The sequence below is a fragment of the Gobius niger genome (genome assembly GCF_951799975.1).
Source record: "Gobius niger genome assembly, chromosome: 7".
Taxonomy (NCBI): domain Eukaryota; kingdom Metazoa; phylum Chordata; class Actinopteri; order Gobiiformes; family Gobiidae; genus Gobius; species Gobius niger.
This window is the reverse complement of record NC_136858.1, coordinates 7,242,040-7,258,475: the sequence shown is the minus strand read 5'-3', so window position 1 is coordinate 7,258,475 and position 16,436 is coordinate 7,242,040. Positions and strand designations below refer to the sequence as shown.

At 41.1% G+C, this 16,436-nt stretch overlaps 1 protein-coding gene across 1 annotated transcript in view; it reads right to left on the bottom strand.

The window, feature by feature from the left end:
- Positions 1–16,436, bottom strand: part of atrnl1a (attractin-like 1a) — a gene marked incomplete at both ends in the record, with an annotated part of 698,456 nt that overhangs the window by 631,590 nt on the left and 50,430 nt on the right. Inside the window, 2 exons of the mRNA XM_079559364.1 lie at positions 3,996–4,150; positions 10,650–10,833. Coding sequence (XP_079415490.1) covers positions 3,996–4,150; positions 10,650–10,833 — 339 coding nt within the window. The remainder of the gene's footprint in view (positions 1–3,995; positions 4,151–10,649; positions 10,834–16,436) is intronic.

The window sequence follows — 16,436 nt, the reverse complement described above, 5'->3', positions numbered from 1 at the left end:
GCGCCGACTCGAATCAGCTAATAAACGCTGCGGCCGCCATGACACCCCTGCGAGGTGAGAGGAGCGCAAACAAATTAGAGTTTCCTCCCTCCGACTGATCAGGGAGGAGGAGCGGGGGGGGCGTTGGGGGTCCACAGGTGGGGGTTAAGTCATTATCTCACAGACGGGAAGGGAACACCGTTTATTCAGTTCAATTGATTGTTTTTGTGAACTAGTGATGGACGCCTCGACACCAGGAAATCACATTTATCATTCTGTACTAGAATCAATGATAATACTGCATACTCCTTTTTAATTATGGTCAGACACGGTAGGTGAAAATATTGATTATTCAAGCAGTTCCCACCATGTCCAGAGCTACCCGTTTCCCCTGGCCAATCTCTGGGGCTTCATCACTGCCTCTTCCAGTGTAGAGTTGGCACTTCCAGGCATAGGATGTGCCGGCATCTGCTCTAATCCAAATTTTCAGACCATACTAGGCGGGTTTACTGTGCATATATTGCTGAAATTTACAACGGCCTCTGAAGGGTACGAGCTGTTCATCGACGCACACATCTTCCCCTGGATTGAACATCAGTGGGAGTCGTTGCACCCACATCTCCCACATGCTCCGGAAAGTGGCAAGCTTGTCTGTCTGGCTGTGAGGGCATGTCTGCCGATCATCAAAACAAATGCTTCCATGAGTCTTTTGGAAACGTTTGGCTGACATAGTGGCCCTGAAGATTGCTCTTCCACTTTCTTTGTCCCAAAGACTTAGTATGGCTTCCCCATTAGACCAGTACACGCCTGCCAAGATGAGAAGTCCCATGTATGCCTGAATCTCCTGGGCATCGACATCACACCATCCTGTAACTGAACGCCTGCCAAATAAATGTGTCATTTGCACGATAAGATCAATCATTTCAGTGGTAAAAAATAGGTCGAAAGCAGATGGCACATCCACAATCCTTGAAATGTTCTGAAAAATCTAGTTGGCCCTGGAGTTACGCCTCATGTCGCCCTAAAATAACGTAGAGTTTCAGCATTATTTGAAGACCAAAACGGCCCATTCTTTGCTATCCACTCAGTCCCAGGTTGAATAGCATCTTCAGCGTTGTCTTCTCTTTCAGAGGCCGTTTCAGTGTCACTGTGTGACGTGGTCTTTTCAAGTTCAACACTCCCTCCTCGTCAGATGTCTCGTCTGATGAATCGTCGGATCAATTGTCTGATGAGTCATTTGATGAGTCGTCTGGTGGCTCTTCTGCTGACTTATTTCTTCTACAATCATTGATGAATTCTGCAGCTTCTTTGGGCGTGTAAAACTTCTTCATATTTGTTCCTGTCCTAGCTCTTTACCCTCTGATGCTCCTTGACAAAATGACCCCTGAGTGTGTCTTTGTTTGTCCTAACCACAGGACAGTTTGTAATCAACCATTTCTTTGAAAGAGAGATCAAGCACATCTGAGGGCGACCTTTTCACCCCTCAGGGGACACGTTTGTTCTTACAGGACATTCTTCCTCTATTTCATTTATCACAAAATTCTATGTGACAAATGTGGGTGGGTAGGTTTTCTACGGAAGAAAATCGGTTTAATCTGAGAGTATTCCTATTTTTTTTTTTTATTGAAATGCTGACTTTGCAGAATGCATAGAAAATGCATAGAATGTGGCAATAGAAAGCTCTGTTTATAATGGAAGTCAATGGGAAATCTCTTTGACAACATTTCTGACTCTACATAAAAAAATGCTAATGCTGGAAAATTATTTTTGGTGCATATCTTACATATTCAAGGATCTAAACCCAAAATCCAAGACCTCTACCTTTTATTGTTCATAACATAGTAAGGTTTTCCTGTTATTTTGTAATACAATGTTCAATAATTCCATACTTATGCATGCATATTAAAGGTTACAATGAGAGAGAGAAAAAAAGTTTGTTTTTTTGTGTAGAATTCAAGTGGTTCAAGAGATTTACGCAAAAAAAAAAAAAAGCATAACAAAATCTGACTGTATGGTCATTTTATGGCTGTTTTTAGGCGTGCACATTTTTGTACATTCGGGTACATTAGTGGAAAGTTGTAAATCTGACTGTCACTACAGAAAAACTACAAATGCTTCAAATACATTTTTGGCTCATGTTTGACAAATGCAAGACTCTAAATTCCACTAAAGTCCCAGCTCTGTGCTTTTCATTATTCAGAAAATATTGAAGGTTTTGTGTTTTTTGGTCTTGAAGTTGACATAATGGAACTGGCATTTAAAGGGTTAAAATCCATAAAATTGTTTAATGTTTGGCATTTTTGGAAAGACATCAAGTAGTTCAAGAAATGTATGCAAAAATTATTATTTGTAAATGTGCTATGGAAATAAACTTGACCATGATTTGTTGGCATATTGTGAATACAATACAACTGAACTTTAACCTCCTGAAAGTTTGTGCATCCACACAAAGAAAGTGAACTGGTCCTGACTAGTTTTAACTGGACAAGTCTTGTTTTCGACGGGTCCAGGATGTTTTTGAGACGACTCAAACTGGTTCCGACTGGTTGGAGACTGACCCAGATTGGGAACTTGATCAGACTGAATTTCAATTTACAGTTTTTTTTGTTGGCTCAACTGGTTTGGACGGACCCAGAGTGGTTTAGAACGGGTACAGACTGGCTTCAAAATCTGACTTACATAAATGCTCTGCTACATTGCAGTAAAAAACAAAACATTGAACTATTAGCAAGACTATTTTGGCCAGAGCCTTGTCAAAAATCAACCACAGTAAATCCAATATCTGCCACAGAGCCGCCCCGAGGTGAGCCTGCCACAAACTAATCAGAGCCCCCCCCCACTAAGTGAATCGAGGGAGGGATTCTACAGGTGGCACAGATTCATTACCACCACAGACAGGAAGGGAACAATGTTGTGTACACTTGATTTGCCGCTCTGTCAGAACTACTTCGAACTAATTTCCTGAAGAAATCTCTCAATTAAATTCACTGACAAAGTGAACACAACAAACCTTTCCTGATGGCTTTGGTTGGAAGAGAGCAGGCACCTGGGGAAATGAAGTCTTACCAAAGGTTGCAAAGTTTCTACAAGATGCAAACAAGAATGTAGGGTCAAATTTGAGAGTTGCAAAACTTCATTTTCACATTTTGACATTTAAGAAGACTACCAAAGATTAAAAATGCTCAAAATGCTGAACAATTAGTGACCTATCAGCCACCCATTCATGTTTTTGCACCATAAAACACTTCACATGCTAGAAGTGTGAGGGCCATATCATCAAAACGTAACACAACTTTCCTAAACTTAAATTCTACCTAATCCTCTTTCTATCGAGTGGTAGAACAAACAGCAAAGTTCCATTTAATGATTTTGTTTTATCACACTGTGATTGATTAAATTCATCTGTCTCTAACTCAGATGCTCTGACCAATACTCTCCAAGGAGTGGGCTGGGCCAGTGTCTGACAGATTTGCATAAACAGAGCAGACCTAAAATATAGACTTTGAAAACAATATAATATTGATGAATATGGACACAAACATGAAATGAGTCTGTTCCGTTTCTAAAATCTCTTCTTTGTATCAGCCACAACAACACTGTCCTCCTCAACCCTGGTGTCACAAATGGACTTTTCATCTCTGCTGTGACGGTTATTTCAGTGTAGAACTATTAAATCTCTTTTTTATTCAGTTTATATCTGTGCATAAACCTCTAGTTATTCCCATTAATTCTCATATATATTCCTGTTAATTCCCATACATTATCAGTAATTAACTTGGAAAATGTCAACATTTTTGGCACTGGAATATCAAAATGGTTCTAATAGGTTTCAAAATCACGACTTGATTTGGAAATACTTACTTCATATACAGAAATGAAATTCCCTATTTTTAACAAAGCTCTCATTCTGTCCCTTCACTGCCAGGGTCTCAGCACCAAAGTCCACCCATTCAAATAACTACCTTGGATTGAACACAAAGTCGAACCTATAATGTTAAAATCAAAAGAAATCTCACCGATATCATAGGCCAGGAAGTCTGCAGAGAAGCACTTGGCTCCGTTGCTCAGTGACGTGTCGTTGTGAGTGTTTCCACCAAACACCAGCAGGGTTCCGCTCAACAGCGCCATCGAGTGGAGGTGCCGCGCCAGGCCGCTCTCCTTCAGGATCCACCTGCACAACAGAGACCACACGGGCTACTTTATATTCATGTTACTGTATTTGACGATGAGCAGAAACCACACGGGCTACTTTATATTCATGTTACTGTATTTGATAATGAGCAGAGACCACACGGGCTACTTTATATTCATGTTACTGTATTTGATGATGAGCAGAGACCACACGGGCTACTTTATATTCATGTTACTGTATTTGATAATGAGCAGAGACCACACGGGCTACTTTATATTCATGTTAATGTATATGATAATGAGCAGAGACCACACAGGCTACTTTATATTCATGTTACTGTATTTGATGATGAGCAGAGACCACACGGGCTACTTTATATTCATGTTACTGTATTTGACAATGAGCAGAGACCACACGGGCTACTTTCTATTCATGTTACTGTATTTGATAAGGAGCAGAGACCACACGGGCTACTTTCTATTCATGTTACTGTATTTGATAAGGAGCAGAGACCACACGGGCTACTTTATATTCATGTTACTGTATTTGATAATGAGCAGAGACCACACGGGCTACTTTATATTCATGTTACTGTATTTGATAATGAGCAGAGACCACACGGGCTACTTTATATTCATGTTACTGTATTTGATAATGAGTAGAGACCACACGGGCTACTTTCTATTCATGTTACTGTATTTGATAATGAGCAGAGACCACACGGGCTGCTTTATATTCATGTTACTGTATTTGATAATGAGCAGAGACCACATGGGCTACTTTATATTCATGTTACTGTATTTGACAATGAGCAGAGACCACACGGGCTACTTTATATTCATGTTACTGTATTTGATGATGAGCAGAGACCACACGGGCTACTTTATATTCATGTTACTGTATTTGATAATGAGCAGAGACCACACGGGCTACTTTATATTTACTTTACTTGAGGTTAGAAACGTCAGGACAGGGTGGGTCAAAAAAGGTGAATGCTCAAACAGATCTCATCAGCCTTAGATGACGTTTGTGTATTTGAGACGGATTTTCTAAACATAAAAACAAGGGCTTAGAGGAGGGGAGGGGGCAGAGCTCATTACTGAGAGGAGGGGGAGAGCTCAGCACTGAGAGGAGGGGGATAGCTCAGCACAGTGAGGAGGGGCAATGTTCAGCACTGAGAGGAGGGGGAGAGCTCAGCATTGAGAGGAGGGGGTTTGGCTCAGCACTGAGAGGAGGGGGATAGCTCAGTACAGTGAGGAGGGGGATGCTCAGCACTCTGCAGCACATTTAAAAAAGTGATACAATATAAAAATGCACAGTGCTGGGGACAGATTATTGCCAAAAAAAATATATATATATCAGAAAGGCGTCCAAAAGTGATGACAATATTCAAAAACATATGTGTGATGTTGGTCAGTAGAAAGGACTTTCAGCCGTAAGAATAATGTGGCAGGTTTGTGAATCCAATCACTGTCAAACAATGATCAGGGAAAATATTTGGACATTTTCTTTTTTGGACATTTCTTTCAAAGAACGTTTCTCTCCCATGTTGTTGTATTGGCACCTGCTCCAACTGAAATACAATTCTATAACATGAGCTATTGAATAGCTGAATTGAATGTATTATATAATATGTTAAAAAAAACGCAGCACTGCCTGTGCTTTTGTTAAATGCATATAAATATTAGAAACTGTTCATAAATGAAGTCAATGTAATGTCCTCTCTGAGGATGCAACAGTTAAAAAGAAACAAAACAAAATGTATACATTGGTTGGATATACGCCATAGTTGTTTCTGCTTTTTGTAGCTTGAAACATTTTACCTTGAACTGCTTTAAAGTGACTCAGTTATATAGACTTTAAAAGATATGGCCCTTTATACAGTATTGTGCATTGTTTAAGAATATAAGAAATTGCATTTTGAATTTGAATAAGGGCTGTCAAGCATTGTTAGATATTTGTATTCACTTGATACATATTAAACAATATTATATTCAGTCTTCTTGAATCCCGAGTAATTACAATACACTACGATAGATTGCATGTGATACTGTTTGGTTTGGGCCGCACAGATTTTTTTTCTGTAATTTTAATAGGGCATAAATGAGTTGGCCCTGCAAGACATTTTAAAGCATTACAGGCTGCATCATGGAACTAATGAGTTGCTTTGCATTTTTCCACAATGTCCATGCCTATTTAAAACGGGAATAGTCTGCACACTCATTTATCTCGCTTCTATGCAGAAATTTGTGTATGTTCACACAAATCGTTATTTCATGTGTTAAATGTGTGGTAAATGGGGAGCAAGGGATCCTTCAGAAGGAGAATATTTTGGTAATTTAAGCAACAGTCAGCAAAACAATGTGGGCCCCACATGGGTTTGTCCGCAGTTTCCATGTGGGCCCCATGTTTGTTGGCCCATGTGGGCTGGACCTTTACAAGTCAAACATAACCCTTTCTACTATGGTAATATTATTATTAGTCTCAGATCTTGGATCTTGGCGTTTGGTCACATTTGAGCCCCGCCCACTCTCAGTCTCTGTGATTTGATTCACTTCAGAGTTACACTTTAGGTCAGATACAGTGAGTGACAGAAACATGACACTTAATAGTGAGCTCTTTGTTTCCTGTACAAAGGCTGAGGCCTCATTGTCTTCAGTCACAGACTGAGAAGTGATGAAGGAAGTCATGGAGATTCTGCGATAGAATATTACACTTCTTTTTTTTTTTTTACCAAAATTTCTCCCAATTTCCCCCCACTTTTTTTTTCCAATGAATCCCCTATTTTCCCACATTTCTTGCCATTGGAGATTATATTGTAAATTTGCAGATCTCACTCACAGTATTGTTCTGTTTTCTGGTTCAAGATATGTTGAGATATTTTCATGCAGGTATCGGCATGAGTATCAGTATCGAAAAAAACAAGTACCGGTAAAAACCTAATGATACCCAGCCCTGGTCATGATCTGTCTATGAAACAAAGTCACAGTACTGCCATAACACACATTCCTCAACCTATTGTGGCATGACCTTTGGGAAAAAGGCGATGTCCCAATATTATCTCTGTGGATTACGTCTTTAATGGGTGCATGTCGTCTAGTGTTTGCCCTGAGAGGCGTACAAGTGCATGAAGGAAGCGCTGTGCTCTGTTTTCACAAAGTATTAGAGCGCAGTGACACTTTAATCTGTGCTCTCACTTTGGCAAACCACCCCGGTGTCGACTAATGAAAAAGTCCACTGGGGAAAGGGGCAGAGGGGTGCATCCTGACACATGAGAAGGCGAAGGCGTTAAGACTCAGAAAAGAGAACAATAATGTGTGAAAGATCTGCACATTTACAATATCGGGTTCATCCCCAATATCACAAAATGTGTGAAAAATCGAAACAATTTCGTGAAGAAAATGAGGTTAAAGGAAAAAAAATGGGGGGAAATGGGAAAAAATTGGGGGAAATATGGAAAAATGTTTACACTTTTGAAAAAAAAAAATAGAATACGAGAAAAAAAGGGCAAAATTAAGATAATTTTGTGTGAGAAAAATGATCATTTGAGGCCAACACTCTGAGTCACTGTGATTTGATCGGCTTCACAGTTACACTGCCAGTGCTGCTAATTGTAAAGCTAATTCTGCTGATTGTATGTTGACAATTGTAACTACATTAGGATAAAAGTTAACTCACAAACATGTACAGGTTTATAGTTGTGTTTTGAAACTCAGAATACTCAGGAAGGATTGTTTATCTGTAAATGTAATGTCTAACTGTAAGATCATGAAATGCAAATATAATTTACATGAATACTTGATTCAGTCTACTCTATTTGAGCTTCCATGAACTGTATGATTGTGGAATTTTGATTAAAAAAATAAATAAAAGTTAACTGCTCAAATAAAGCTTCCTCCACTCCAGTCGCCTCCTCTCTCTCCTTCTCCATCTTTCTCCTCCTTCTCCCCTGGCTCTGACATTATTCTTCACCTGAGGGTCACCTCTGAAACTCCGCCGCACAGTTGAGCCAGGATGAATATAAACATATGGCTATCACTGCTCACTTTTAGAATGCAATGTGGGAAATTTGTGTGCACTACTTTTTTCTCTCTGGAAGATAAAGACTGGGGGAGAAAGAGAGAGAGGGGAAGGTGCAAGAGAAACTGAGGGGGAGAGAGAAATAGGGAGGAAGAGGAGAGATAGAGATAAAGTAAATAAATAAATAAATAAATAAAATAAAGATAGAGAAAAAGAGAGGAAGGATGACACAAAGAGTGGGCGAAAGAGATAGGCTGGGAGAGAGTGGTCGGAGGACAACACAGGGACATGAAGCATAAATCACGGAAACCAGGGACACAATTCGGTTTTGGGGCATTTTGAGTTGGACATAGATTATGAAAGCGTAGTCTCCAAGCTTTTCAATGACGTGTAACACATGGAAATCTGATCATATTTGGAGAACCTGTGAACACTTGAAGCTAACCTCTCAGGATATCTCTAAGCAGAGAAATTGGCTTCTAAAGTTTGGGCTGTTCTCACCTCTCTGCTGCGGGAGTGACAATAGGGCTCATTTACATCTCATTTAGAAAAGCCATACCCGCTGTAAAGCTCCCCCTGTAACGCCGTAAAGCACAGGGGGGAGAAAAGGTGAGAAGCAAGAAAAAAAGGTTTGCAAACAGGTAATATATAAATAAATATCTCTTGCATAAATCCACTTCCCATAGAGCCGACCTCTACAGCAACTAGCAACACAATGACAACTAGCAACATTATCCCAACACACACACATTTGACCAGAGGGAAAGAAGAACACACACGGTCACACAAACAAATCCAACCCACTGAACACACCACGTTAGCTTACAGCGCCTCATCACAAAGCAAACAGACACCATGGCTCAGCGGCCACCAGCCAAAATACACAAACTTTCACTCACTCGTCTGAAGTAGCCTTTGCCTGCCTTCTGCTCAGCAAACTCGGTCACTATTGTGATCAAATCCAGTTTCCTCACTTAGTTATTTTCATAACACATCTTTCTGTCTTAAAACACGCTCTGAAGGAGCTGCCTCGGGAAACGTAATGGTCAGCAGGGGGTGCTGTGCATGCTAACAGCCAGGGCATCATCAGTCGCACTGGAAAAGTTAGCCTGGAAAAGTTCACTGGTTTCACGCAGAAAAACATCATTTGGCTATTCAGAGGGAGAGCAGCAGCGGCCTCCGTCAGACACACACAGGGAAGCGTTACATGATATTGAGCCACACACACAATGACACGCCCCCATGGCGTGCTATTTCTCTGACGAAACAAGACTTTTTCAACCTGATAATTCCCACTTTTAAATGCACCAATACTGTTATCTAAAACATGGTGAGGCTTCTTCATGATCTCACATGTGTTCGAAATGACAGTGTGCTCTTGTTTTTCAGTAAAAAGGCAACATTTCACTTCAGTCTGTCACAGAGCAACAGGTGAAGAAGGAAGTCATGGACCTTCTGTATGGAAGGAGGAGATAAGGGGAAAGAGAGGAGAGCAAAGACCACGAGAAAAAAGGCAGAGACAGAACACCAGATTGGCAGGAAAAGAAGAGTGAGAGGAAAGAGAGGGGCAGGGGAAGTGAGAGAGAGAGAGAGTGAGACAGGCAGAGGAGAGAGGGAGGTAGAGGTGAGAGAGAGGAAGTTAGAGAGAGGGGGTGGGAGGGAAAGTGGAGTGATTCAGATAGAGAGGGGAGAGAGAGAGGGGAAGGGAGGGAGGGAAAGGGGGAGAGGGAGTGAGAGAGAAGGAGAGTAGAGAAAGGAAAGGAGACCGGCCGGTGTTCAAGTGGATGAGCCTCAGGTGTTGCTCTTGCTTTGTGGGATGAAAGTCCGGGACAAGCCCCAGTTTTGGGCAACACAATGATCCAGGTTCGGGCCACTCCAAACAGTCCAGTTTTGAAATAAACAATAGCGATAGGGAAGACAAACATATCTGCAATAAAACACACTTACACAACACAACACACTACGCATTAAAGTAGACTGTTGTTTTCACTCTGCATTAACCGGCATGAACATAGCCCCACAGCGCCTCCTGTTGACCAATGTCACACAATCCTGTGGGGATGACCCACCTTTATTTAAGGCGAGACACTGCGGTGAATAGGGAAAACATTTAAATTACAGATGTCAATTTGAAACTTTTGCTCTAGATTGCTGGCATGAATGTGAGAAAAAAATACATTGCAAGTTTTCTGTCATTTCAAGTTTTTATATAAAAACAAGGTGTTTTATGCCCAAAAATGCCCCAAATTTAGATGTTTTTTTAATGAAATCTGAATAATGGATTGAGCTACATTCAAATGTATGTTTTTTATTTTATTGATAAATGAGTAACCAAGACTTTATCAGCTGGGATATGTTTTTGGTTTCCAGGTGAAAGCTTATATGTTTAGAGACACATTTGTCACAAAACCTGAAAACATTTTGTTTTGCCTGTAGTGTCTCTCTTTATCCAGGAAGAATCTCATTGAGCTCAGTAATCTCTTTTACAAGAGTGCCCCGGGCTATTGACAGTCCTTACCATGTTCTTGTGTGGACGTGGTATCGGTACATGTGGTCCACCAGGCCGTACTTGTTACTTCCCAGAGCCTTGTATCCTCCATGAAGGAACACACATCCACTGGCCTCATCATAGACACTGCTGTGGCCATACCCCCCCTGCACCAGCGCACCCCGAGTGGTCAGCACCTGCCAAGAACTCTGACCTGAAACACACCACAGACAGAAGGTTAGGGTAGACTAAATTGTCCTGATAATGCAAAGTATTCGTAGTAGTCAGTAGCGTCAGGATCAAGGATTAGTCTATGTTTTAGGTGATGGGGGAGAGCATAGCACCTGAAGGAGACACAGGGAGAACATGCAAACGCAACCCCACTTCAACCCCACAAGGCAAGAGTACTTCCTACACATAATATGCTTTTTTTCTTATAATATATTGCTTTGGACATGATTCCATTCATATTTCACAATTTGTAACTAAAATGTATTCTGTGGAGCAGTTTTCCTTCCACTTTGCATGCAAGCACCTGGATTAGGTGTTGACTGCCCTCTGCTGGTAACAGTAGGGTGTGCAGTGCTTTGAATTCTAGCAACATGACTACAGTGTTGTTAACATGATATGAATTTGGAAACTGGTAAGCTGTCTGACCGACTTTGATTTTTGATTAATTTGAAACCTTCTCAAATATCATTGCACTTGGTCTTATTAGATTTATGTCAATCCACTTTAATTTAGTCAATTCAATTCTCTTGTACCCCTGCTTTCTGCGTAAAATGCGAGCTAAATTTCTTCCACTAGAACATGTACAGAAAAGAAATGATTGCTTACATGAATAATCTTTTACATCAGTTCTGTTATTGTCATTGAGGTGGTTGCTTTTGTTCTAAAATTGTATTGACTATGATTAATTATCTGGTGTGTGTGAAATCCTGCATATGATTTGTCCGTGCACTTGCAATTAATCACTTCTGAAATACATGCTCACTGTGACCAACTCCTATTGGTGTATAAATGCATTCCCAGTTCGATTGTATTACTTTGAAGGGCTGAGACGCACTCGGAGCACATGGCTACTTAATATACGTGTAATATATGTGTGTAAACAAACTGACGTACTTAAGCTCCGATTACAGCTGTAGGTAGGGATGGCAAGTGGAACCGTATGTCTCCTTCATTGACAATGATTTCAAGGCTGCAGATGCACGCGTCACTTTCACTTCATCACAAACTGAAGTCTCCGCGGTTTTGGGATCCGTGTTGCGTGTTGGAACAATTTCGTCTGAATATGTCCTCTCTGTAAACGTGTGGCTGTTACGTACTAAAGAACCAAAACAATGCTGAAACATGTGCCTGCCGCGGGTTCAGTCCTCGAAATTGCCGGTGCACTTCTTCCTTACGGATGGAAAGGGGGGACACTGTGGGACTTTGATGGGGACTTGATGAAGTGGCTTCTGCAGTGAGTGTGGAGGAGCGGGTGTTGGGGTCCTTGATGGTGGGGGGGGGTGATGGGGGGAGCAGGGGCGGCTGGAGTGTCTAGAGAGGAGTGAAAGGCTTATGGGTGCTTGTGACGGCACTAATGTGTATTCACATATTCAGGCTCTGAGCGAGGGACTGGTCCTTCAGAGCCTGGGCCGCCTTGGGTTTGTAGTTGGTGATGTTCTGAAGACCACGCAACACTGCAGCAGAGTCGTTAGAAGTGAACGGCTGCTGGAGACGCTTCGAATACACAGATTTATACACACTTTCTCCACTTCCCTGCTAAAGCGGTATCTTGCCTCTCTGTTGCAGGTCCTGTCCTCACTCCTGCGCAGAGTTTGGGTGTGAGCCAGGGCTTGTCATCGTGATAACAAACTCTGTGTGTTGGAATGATGCACTCCTCATTGAAGCAAACGTATGAAGTCACAGTGTTCGTATATTCATCCAGGTTGTTAGAAGCAGCCTTTAACACTTCCCAGTCTGTTGCAGCACAGGGGACAGCGTGGTACGCACTGCTTATTGTGGTGTAACAGTGATCTAACATGTTCTCCTCTCTGGTAGGGCCTTTAATAAACTGTCTGTACGTGGGTAATTCCTGGCAAAGATTCCCTTTGTTAAAGTCACCAAGCACGATAACAGAGAGAGAGTCCGGGAAAGTCCGCTCCACATGTAGTATCTGAGCGTGTGTGCTATAAGTTGTGATTAGTAAAGGTCGCTCAAAAAAATTGCAGACACAAATTGCCACAATTTAATTGAGTAACAGTTCTGTCATTAGAGCAAATGAAGTGTACTTTAAATGATGAATGAAACCTTACTCTTTTCAAGGTAAAGTTAGCTTTGAAAAGAGTAAGGTTCCATTAATGACTTAGAGTGAAGTTTTCTCTAAATCAGTAGCCCCAAAATACCTGAGCCCTTATAGGACCTGCTGTTTTGGTCCGGGTTTTTCAGAGTTAGACTTCTGTTAGAAACCATGAGTGACAGTAACATGGCGCTAAATACATTATGGCCATTATGTTCAGTAAAAAGGCGGAGGCCTCACTGTTCTTCAGTCTGTCACAGACCGACAAGTGAAGAAGGAAGTCATGGAGATTGTGCTTTAGACAAAACTTTGCACATGTGCTGTAAATTCTGAAACTAAAGTAGAAAGTGAATACATTAAACATGAAAAGTTTGAATCAAAGAAAAAAAAAAAGACGACATTGATGCAGATAAAGGTTGAAAAAAAAAAGTCCAAATGTATTATCTGATGTAGAGTCATGTGTGTCCCGGTTCCTCTGAGTCATGGTGGGAACATGGCGGACCATGACCTTTGACTGTGTAGTCAACAGTTACTAAAGTAACTGGTGCTGAAGAAAGGAACCTCATGAGCTTCTGTAACAGGGGCCTGTCCACATCTGTTCTGCTGCACCATGACTCAGAGGAACTGGGACACACATGACCCTAGTCAGGTAATGGATTGATATTTCTTTCAACCTTTATCTGCATAAGTCGGGCTTTTTATTTTTTAAACATCTGTTTATAATTGTTCTCATGTTATGTTTAATTTAATCACTACTTACCATAGTTTGAGAATTTACAGCACATGAGTAAAGTTCTGTCTAAAACAGAATCTCCACGACTTCCTTCTTCACCTGTCGGTCTGTGACAGACTGAAGAACAGTGAGGCCTCCGCCTTTTTACTGAGTATAATGGCCATAATGTATTAAGCGTCATGTTACTGTCACTCATGGTTTCTGACAGAAGTCTAACTCTGAAAAACCCGGACCATAACAGCAGGTCCTATAAGGGCTCAGGTATTTTAGGGGCTACTGATTTAGAGAAAACTTTACTCTAAGTCATTAATGAAACCATACTACTTTGTAAAGAGTCAGGTTTCATTGATCATTTAGAGTAGGCTTTATTTGTTATAATGACAGAACTGTTGCTCAATTAAATTGTGGCAATTTGTGTCTTTTTTTGAGCAACCTTTACTAATCACAACTGACAGTGCACTGAGCCGCGTGCACGTCTGCGACCGACGGAATATAAATAGCAGCCAGAATGAATGAGAGGGAAGAATTACCCATGAAATTAGTATATTAATATATATCTTCACTGGACTAAGTAGAGTGTGTTTTGGGCCTGATCATTGCGGTGCTCAAATTGCCTTCACTATGACACATCCCTTGCTAAATGACAAAACATTATAACATGAGTGAAAGCTTGAATAAGTTGATTCCTCTAATGCACAGGAGTGGGATGAACTTGATGACTTTGAACTTCCAGACGCCTTGGCTGCTTCCTCTCACCAGTTAGGAGCCAAACAACGCAAGCACTTTTTTCTTCCAGAGGTTAGAGAGAAAGGGAGAGGGGGGGAGAGACATGGCCAGAGGTGGGAGGTAAGCGCTGAGCAAGGAAATGAGATTTGATTGTATTTCCAAAACAAGCCTTTATTAAAACAGCACAATGAATACAAATGAATTTATGCAAAATAAAGCTCATATTACATCATCCGAGCGGCGCCCCGCAACAAACACGCAAATAAACAAAAGGATGTGCAGGAGGGAGTGGAGAGCAGGGGAGTGTGGCGTCATAAATATCAAAGGCACCCAAAGACATGAAAGAGAATGAGATATAGGGCTTCTTGGCGTTGTGAGAATAATTCAAGGCATGTACACTAGAGGGAGTAGAGAGCAGAGATCAGAATGTCTCTGTCCGTGAGCTCCAGGAGAAGTGTCTCTGGTGAGAATGCTGCCTTCGACGCACGAGGACATCTGTGGAACTCAGTGGAGCTAGTTTTGAAGGGGGGGGTTGGCTGTGTGCCCCATTCACAAACTGTCACGCTTCTCGTCATATATAACTTTAATCTTCCTGTTTGTGTGCGGTACCTGTGGCCAAAGAGCACTGCTGTTACCTCATCCAAGTGTGTGTGGAAGTGAAAAATTTCAATTTTCCTTTTGACGGTGCAATTACCTGTATTTTTATTAGGACGGTCAAGTTAAAGCTTTTTGGGATGAAGACAAGACACGGCAGGTGAAAATAAAGGTTTTCCTGCAGGCCCACTCCTTTATCTCCAGCACATGTGACCTGAAAGTCATTATCGATCCGGTCAGTTGGTCTCAAAAGCCGTCCCAGGGCTTTTCACAAAGATTTTTAAAAATAGTTTTTAGTTTGTTGATAAAATGTGAGCCGGTATCGTATTGCTAATGAATGTATTCATGACATTAAATTGAAGTGAGATTAAGTGTCATTAATCCAATTTCAAAAGTAGGATTAACCTGATTTAAACATGTATCGATGGACAGCACTCATTTTAATTAATTATTGGACACCAGGAAGAATAACAACTGCTTAAAACTCTAGCACCAGGGCGGAGCCGCCGCTGTGAGCTCTATTCACCTTATTCCGGAAGTTTGTGTGGGCGCCGCCATGAATTTGGTTAGACATCGAGCAAGCCTTTTGTAACTCATCTCAAATCTCTGATCTACCGTTCATGAGTCAATCAGTTAAAAAACATCCACTTTACGAATCTTTAACAATATCTCTGACTCTGACAGCCTGGTGGAAATTTGACAGAATTACTAACACTAACTTTGCTCCGTCCAATCATACTCCAATTTGGAATAACCCAAACTTCAAGATAATTGTTTTTTTTTATTGATGAGAACATCAATAAAAAAAAACAATTATCTTCAACAACATTCAACAAATATTCATTTCACGTTTTGGTCCAGAAGGATGGCATCGAGAGCAAACCATTTTTGAACTATCTCCAACTCAAATCATCCATAACTTCGGCGCTCAAAACCTCCACCATCAACTTAAATGTATCTACATCAATCTCAGACATCGTCAATATAAATACAACTAAAAAACGGCTTTCCAAAATCTACAAATTTTCCGAATGGGATTTTCTTCAGACATTTGTAAGAACTGCACTCAGAATACACCCGACACCTATGTCCATGCCTTCTGGCATTGTTCTCCCACTCAACAGTTCTGGGAAACAGTAACATCACTTTCCTCTCATATGGGTTTCCACATCCCAATGTCCCCTGCCCTTTGCTTACTTGGCAACTGATCTCAACTAAACACCACATACTCAAATACCAACATGCTCCTAGTAGCCCTAGCCATCGCCATGAAGACTATCCTCATGAACAGGCAAACTAGGTCAAACATAAACATTGCATTTGAAAAATCTTTTGAATGATCATATCTCAATACAAAATATCCAAAATGATTCAATTCAACCCATTACAGAACCTCCCTGCATCTGGTCACCTGTTTCCACATTGCTACACTCTACCACTATACAAACCTAAGCATGTCATTCCATTCCTTCCATCAGCC